At 36.6% G+C, this 7,900-nt stretch overlaps 1 protein-coding gene across 1 annotated transcript; it reads right to left on the bottom strand.

Annotated features, from left to right (window-relative positions):
- Nucleotides 1–174: 174 nt before the first annotated feature.
- Nucleotides 175–726, bottom strand: LOC133291348 (glucose-1-phosphate adenylyltransferase large subunit 1-like). The gene is made up of 3 exons (XM_061489598.1): nt 620–726; nt 374–434; nt 175–284 (listed from the first exon to the last, which is right to left on the bottom strand). The coding sequence occupies exons 1-3, from the start codon at nt 718–720 to the stop codon at nt 183–185; spliced, it is 264 nt and encodes an 87-aa protein (XP_061345582.1). The 5' UTR covers nt 721–726; the 3' UTR covers nt 175–182.
- Between the last annotated feature and the right edge of the window lie 7,174 nt (nt 727–7,900).

Raw genomic sequence — 7,900 nt, 5'->3', positions numbered from 1 at the left:
TTATTTATACTTAAATTAATGAGTTCTTACAATGAGAGTAACTTGTCATATACAAAAAGAGCATTCATCTATGGTTTCATTACACTTTTAGTAATATATCAGCGAACTAATTATACTGCAGTTTAAAATACCAAAAAAAAAAAAAAGAAGAATATATACTGTAATTTCTGTTATCAACTCCTTTAAATGACTGTTCCATCTTTAATTGTTGCATTCTTCACTATAACTATGATGCCGGACCTAATGTAGAATCCTTCCATAGGCTTGTCTGCTTCTTGAACACCCTGAGAAGTCAACTTACTTTGTCAACAGAGAAGGCTGGATAGTAAAATACAGAAAGTTTTCAAAGTCAATATTTTGAAGCAGCACTTACATCACCATTTGTTATAATCACATTTTTTCCTATCTTGACATTCTTGTCGATTATACAATTCCTTTAAATATGTTGGAGCAGGAAATCAGCAGAAATTAGAATTTAAGAATTTAGAAATTAACAGCTAACTAATTTGATGTTATAACTTGTGCGTATAGCTTAGCCTATTACTTGTTCTTCTAGAATAAAGATACGAGGGAATTTTTTATGAAATGAGAAAGGGTTCATTAAGAGGCATCATGGCACCTGATTTTGGTATTCTTTCCAACACCAACTGGAACCTTTCCTTCTGCCAGCAGAGATGCAATTTCAAAATCCGTTTGATAGTAGTCAGCACCCATCATCATGGTATCCTGGAGGACAAAGCCCATAAATATATTTGTTATGGAATATGATTGATTGCTGAGGACAGCAATATTCAAATCTGGGAATGTTTGATAAACTATTGGTTTACCATATTTTTAGGCCAAATTACATAAAGATTATATGGTAGATTGCATGGAATTCAAGGTGTTATATGATAAAATAATAAAGATTTGAAAATTGAGCTAATGTTTTGATATCTTGCTTATTTTGAAGGTAAATCCACAAGATTTGGTGCTAAAAAGTGATCAAAGAATCCTAACAAAGATTTGAAGCTCAATCTATCATCCCAATCTGTAGGATCTTAAATAAAAACATAAACAAATCAAGATTTGATTGGGAATTGATAGAGATTCATGGGGAGATTTGATGAAGAATTAAAAGATATGGCTTCAAAGGTTATAAATAGAGAGCTTAGGGTCAAACCAATTCACCAATCCAGAGAATTACACAGAGACCTGAGGGAGGAATAGCGTTGAAGCACTGAGGAACCAAGTCAACATCACACGAATGGAGGCTTAGGGTTCTCTTTTCTTTATTATTGCTTTTGAATTCAGTATGCTAGGCTAGACTTTTATGTAATTAAGGGTAGATGGAACCTAATTGAATCGTATGTCTTGAATTAAATTATTCCTGAATTTTTTCTTTTTATAATTGAATAAATTTATCCGTCTTTAATTCTTTTTATGAGTTTGCGCCTTATAGATTGATTTAGGGGAATTGTATGACAATAGGGATGTTGGTGCTTGAACCCTGACATGGTAAATTTATCATAATCTTTGTGATCTAGGGATAGACATAGGGTAATTGTGCAATCTTTAAATTCTTGATCTTAATGCATGTTTTCTTGGGGAATAATCGCGGGACTAGAGTTCTTTCAAAATCACATAGATTTAGGATAACAAGGAATTGAGCCCTAATTAACTTAGAAAGAATTGATTGGCATTGTATTAAGAACAGATTCTTGACAATTTAATTCATTGCATATAGAGGAGATTGGGGGAAGTCGAAACCCTAACTACGCTTGTTTTTAATCTTTAAATCAATTATCTTTCCAATTGCTTTTTAATTCTGAATTTTAATTTGCATGTTATTAATTGTTTTCTTTTAAATTTCAATTGTCCAACTAAACCGCGATTAGTGAACTAGTGTTTGAAATACAATCCTCGTGGGCACTGGCCGAGTCGCAACACCTACCAATTCAATTCAAAGTTGGAAAGATCTCGCGAGCCAATTCCTTATACGGTTTGCTACTAGCAAAGCGTAGTATAAATCCACTCATGCCTTGAAAATGGTTAGATAGGGAACACGTGAAACTTTGCGCGATTACCTCAACAGGATTTTCGATGAAGAACTCTTGGTGAAAGATCTAGACCCACAAATTTTTATACATCTCATCATCGAAGGACTATTGGAAGGTCTGTTCTCTATGTCGTTGGCCAAACATCGTCCGCCAACTATAGAGGACTTTAGAGCGTGATCTGAAAAATTTATTAATTTAGAAGATTATAAGCGTTCTCTGGACATTCCTGAGATTAAACCAGAAATTGATAATTTTTAAAAAGACTTTCAAAAAGATTTTCAGAGACGGTTTCGAGAGAAAAGAAAGTGGGAAAAAATTGAAAATTATACTCTTTTGACTACATCGCGAAGGAGAATTCTTAAAAAGGTATTTCAAGCTAGTTATGTTCGTGTTTCGAAACCCCCACCACTCAAAAAGAATGGAAGACGTGATGAAACTAAATTTTGTGAGTTTCATGATGATACTGGTCATACTACAGATGAGTGTTGTGATTTAAAAAATACTATTGAAGTACTAATTAGAGCAGGTAAACTTCAAGAATTTATTTCAACCTACAAAGATTGTAAGACACAAAGGAGGCAGGATCGAAGCCCTGTTAATGATAGGAACCCAGAAAGATGAGGGAATTAGGGGAGGGGCGGTTATAATTGCCCTAGATATAACAAAGATAGGAATGCGCACTAGTAGATAGGAGGAAGCATCAGTACGTAATAGACAACATGAACAACAGGCAGTGCACCAGAGATCTCCGCAACTACCCAATAATGCAGCTGGAGTATTAGCCACCATTTCTGGAGGAACAGTTGGAGGAGGAGACACCAGCTCGCAACGCAAGCGACATCTAAAAGCTGTCATGACAGTTAATAATCATGGGCAGTACTATGTCTCGTCCAAATTGTCAATTAATTAATTTTGATGATGATGATTATAGTGATATCATTCCCGGCCATGATGATCTATTTGTAATTTCAGCTTGCATGGAAAGTCTTCAGGTAAAACGCATTTTGATTGATAGTGGTAGTTCTGCTGATATAATTTTTTGGGACGCTTTCGTGCAATGAATATCCCAGGACAACATTTAATCCCTGGATGTACGAACTTGCATGGTTTTTCTGGCGAGTGTGTACAACCTAAAGGTACCATTGAAATATTGGTAACTTTTGGGATTATGCCTCTCGGACAAACCATCAAGGTGCGCTTTTATGTTATTGATTGCGCCTTGGCGTATAATGTAATTTTAGGGTGACCAACCATTAGTGCTTTAGGCGCAATCATTTCCATGCCGCATCTTTTAATGAAGTTCAGAGATTCTTCTGGTGCTATCATTTCTGTTAGAGGCTACCAGAAGGCAGCACGTAGTTGTTACAATACCAGTTTAAAGGTGAACAATAGATCCTCCATTCATCATCATACTAAAGGAAAAGCTTCTATCAATATGACGGATTTAGATATGCTCGAGGATTTGCGCGATGTGCGGCCATAACCTGATGGTGAGTTAGAAGATCTTCAACTTGTCCCACTACAAGGGAATGCTACCAAAATCGGTCGACACATGCAGGAAAATGAAAAAAGCTCATTGATAGCAGTGTTATTGAAAAACAAAGATTTGTTCGCTTGGACAGCTGCTGATATACTAGGGTTAGATCCAGATGTCATTTGCCACCACCTTACTATTGAACGAAAAGCAAAACCAGTTGCTCAGAAGAAGCAAAAAATCTCTCCCGAAAAGCAAAAGGTGATTGATAATGAGGTCACGAAGCTGCTAGATGCTGGGGTCATTAGAGAAATTACGTATTCTACCTGGCTTTCTAATGTTGTTTTGGTCAAGAAAGCCAATGGCAAGTGGCGAATGTGCACAGATTATACAGATCTTAATAAGCACTGCCCAAAGGACTTTTACCCTCTTCCAACTATTGATAAGTTAGTTGATAATTCAGTGTGTTATCAGATTCTTTCTTTTATGGATGCTTATTCAGGGTATAACCAAATTCCAATGTTCAAACATGATGAAGAAGCCACTGCTTTTATTACAGAAAAGGCCACATACTGTTACAACATAATACCTTTTGGTCTTAAAAACGCTGGCACAATATATCAGCGTATGATGAATAAAGTATTCAGTCAACAAATTGGTCGAATGCTGGAAGTTTATATTGATGATATGATTGTTAAGACTACAACAATCTCACAACATCGACATGATTTAGAACAGGTGTTTCAGCAATTGCGCAAATATAAGATACGACTTAATCCAGCAAAATGCGCATTTGGAGTCCCAGCTGGGAAATTCTTAGGATTCATGCTAACACACCGGGGAATAGAGGCGAATCTAGACAAATGTATAGCAATTCTTGACATGATTAGTCTGCGGAGTATCAAAGAATTGCAATAATTGACTGGACGAATAACAGCTCTGACTAGATTTTTGTCTGTCTCGGCACAAAAATCTTTTCCCATCTTTAAACTATTGTGCAAGCAAACTACTTTCGATTGGACTCCAAAATGCGAAGGAGAATTTGTCTCAATAAAGAAGCACTTGGCTGACCTACTAGTCTTGGTAAGACCACAACCTGATGAACCATTAGTACTTTATCTTTCTGTCAGCCATGAGGCCATCAGCGTTGTATTATTGTATGAAGACACCAATGGTCAACAACCAATTTATTTTGTCAGTAAAGCCCTTCAAGGGCCAAAATTGCGTTACCAATAGATTGAGAAGGTAGCCTTTGCACTCATCATAACATCTCACAAGTTGCGTCATTATTTCCAAGGACATTTAATCAAAGTTAGAACTAACCAACCTCTTAGACAGATCTTACGTCAACCTAATCTTGCACGACGAATGATCACTTGATCTATTGAATTGTCAGAGTATGAAATCATTTATGAACTGCGTCAGGCGATTAAAGCACAAGTGTTAGCCGATTTCCTTGTTGAAATGATGCATTCAAAAGTCATGCAATTAGAAGGTAACTGTACAATCTTTGTCGATGGTTCTCTAATCTTAAAGGAAGTGGTGCTAGAGTTATCGTTGAAAGTCCTCAAGGTATCACTGTGAAACACTCTATCCAATTTGGTTTTAAGGCTTCTAATAATCAACCAGAATACGAGGTAGTCTTAGCAGGATTGGCAATGGCAAAAGACCTAGGCGCAACAAGAGTAATCCTGAAGAGTGACTCATAGCTGGTAGTGGCGCAACTGCAAGGAACCTACCAAGCAAAGGAGGTCCTAATGGCTAAATATTTGGATAAGGTACGCTTATTACTGGTTAATTTTGAAAATGTTAAGATTGAACATATTCCACGAGAAAAAAATGCTAGGGAAAAATTTTTGTCCAAACTTGCTAGTATAAAAGGCCCTGGGAATAATAGGTCAGTCATTCAACAAAGCGTACCTAATCCAAGTATAATAATGTCCATCACTAAACGAAAGGCTTGTCCATTTCATTGCGTGGAACACATGATTTATGATGAAGAACTACATCCAGATACTGCAATAGATTGGATGACTCCAATTTGGAAGTGCCTAACTAAAGACACAACCCTTTTTGATTCAAGTTTGGCTCAAAAGTTAGTGCGGAGCACCTCATTTTACACCATCATCAATAATCAATTATATATGAAAGGGTTCTCCTCCCCAAAGCTGAAATGTTTAAACCCACAACAAGGGCAATATGTTATTGCCGAGGTTCATGAAGGAATCAGTGGTCATCATTTGGGAGGTAAATCCTTATCTCGAAAGTGACTTCGCGCGGGATATTTTTGGCCTACAATGGAGGAAAATTCCAAGAAGCATGTGCCTTATTGTTTAAAATGCCAGGAACATGTGGATTTACATCACGCTCCTCCAGAGGAGTTATCTTCATTATTATCTCCTTGGCCATTTTATCAATGGAGCATGGATTTATTCGGACCATTCCCAATCGCGGTAGGAGAAGTTAAGTGGCTAGTAGTAGCAATTGACTATTTTACTAAGTGGAATGAAGCTGAGGCATTAGCTACTATATCTGCTAGTAAGATTCGTAGATTCTTTTACCGCAAGATAGTATGCCGATTTGGTGTCCCTCATACCATTATTACTGATAATGGAACACAGTTTGGGGACAAAAAGTTCAACCAAATTTTTCAGGACTTGCATATTAAACATAAGTATACTTCAATTGAACACCCACAAACCAATGGACTAGATGAAGCTGCAAATAGAGTTTTAAAATAAGGACTTGAAAGGAGGTTGGAGGCAGCAAAAGGGGATTGGCCAGAGCATGTTGATTATGTATTATGGGGATATCGGACTACTCCTCTTTCAACCACCGGTTAAACTCCATTTTGCATGGTATATAGCAGTGAAGCAATGATTGCAGTTGAGATAGGTGAACCATCATGTAAAAAGTTTTATGCGAATGAAGAAAGTAATTCTCACGCTTTATTACACAATTTAGACACAATCGGTGAAATGCGCGAGATTGGCCATATAAAATAAGCTGCTTTGAAACAAAGAATTGCAGCGCGCTATAATGTGAAAGTCATTAAGTGAAGTTTCAATGTTGGCGATATAATCCTTCGCAGGGCAGATATTTGTAACAAGAACGCGAGACAAGGCTAATTAGCAGCTAACTGGGACTTTATCGTCAAAGGAAAAACTGAGAAAGACGCATATGTCATTGAAACATTGTCTGGACTCGCGATTCCACGAACATGGAACGCAGACAAACTTAAGTTGTTCTATAGCTAAGTAATTTTTCGATTTTCCATATATACTATGTGTTGTTGTTACTATCACTTTTTGCAATAAAGTTTACAGGTTTATTCCAACATACATGTTACTCTCTACATACATCCAATCATTGTGCAAAGAAAAAGGAGGGTAAAACTTTAACTGGTTAAAACCTCCATAGAAGAAGAAAAAGGAGGGTAAAACCTTAACTGGTTAAAACCTCCATTGCCCAGATAGAAGAAGATAAAGGAGGGTAAAACCTTAACTGGTTAAAACTTCCAATATGAAGACAAAGGAGGGTAAAGCCTTAACTGGTTAAAACCTCCAGTATGAGAAGAAAAAAGAAGGGCAAAACCTTAACTAGTTAAAACCTCCATTGCGAAGAAAAGAGGAAGGTAAATCTCCTTTGTGGGATATAGCCCCTAGGAGTATAAGTATAGATATATGTTATAATCTTCTCTGTGGAATACAACCCCTAGGAGTATAGGTATAGTATAAGTTAAGATCTCTTTGTGGGATACAGCCCATAGAGTATAGTTCTACAAGTCTATGTATGTGTATGATTATGTGATGTTTTCTATGCTGTTATCTGACATTTATGCAGGAAGCGAACTCATGGGTGAAGACTACTCCATAAACCCTGGGTTTACTGAGATGGTTAATCTCATCCTATAACACCTCGCAATTCTAAATTATATATTAAAATATTAAACATGGATTAAAGGGAAGGATTAGTGCAAATCCTGAAAATTAGGTCAAAATACAAAGGAAGGGTAAAACGGTAATTAGCCAACACACAACCCTAGGAAGGTAAAAATTGAGTAGAAGGTCTCAAATGATGAAAATAAACCTGGAAATGGATTCAGAATGAAAAATTGAGTGGTTAAGCAAGTTTCAAAAAAATTCAGTGAATAGTATTTTTACCGGTAAAAATATTGCGGTACAGTTGTACCGTAAAATGTGCCGATTGAGTTTTGAGCTCTAGGTTTTGAATACAAGTTATAAATGGTTTATAGAACTAGGAAATATGATTTCTGATAAAATTTGATAGAAATAAGTAAGTTTGGGGAAGCGTGCCAACGGCGCGCGCAACAGCTTAAAACAACATTTTCTCCGAACGACCAGAAAACTCCGGATTCATCTGATCA

The sequence above is a fragment of the Gastrolobium bilobum genome, unplaced genomic scaffold (assembly GCF_033153095.1).
Source record: "Gastrolobium bilobum isolate Gb01-03AN ecotype WA unplaced genomic scaffold, APGP_CSIRO_Gbil_v1 utg21577, whole genome shotgun sequence".
Classification (NCBI taxonomy): Eukaryota; Viridiplantae; Streptophyta; class Magnoliopsida; order Fabales; family Fabaceae; genus Gastrolobium; species Gastrolobium bilobum.
This window is presented reverse-complemented; position numbering and strand designations above follow the sequence as displayed.

What these genes read in the sequence shown, in the direction of transcription:
- LOC133291348 (XM_061489598.1), bottom strand. Translation starts at nt 720, where the DNA reads ATGATGATGGGTGCTGACTACTATCAAACGGATTTTGAAATTGCATCT. An exon ending in GGAAAGAATACCAAAATCAG is followed by an intron (nt 435 to 619) that starts GTGCCATGATGC and finishes ACATATTTAAAG; the next exon opens with GAATTGTATAATCGACAAGA. An exon ending in TGATTATAACAAATGGTGAT is followed by an intron (nt 285 to 373) that starts GTAAGTGCTGCT and finishes TTGACTTCTCAG; the next exon opens with GGTGTTCAAGAAGCAGACAA.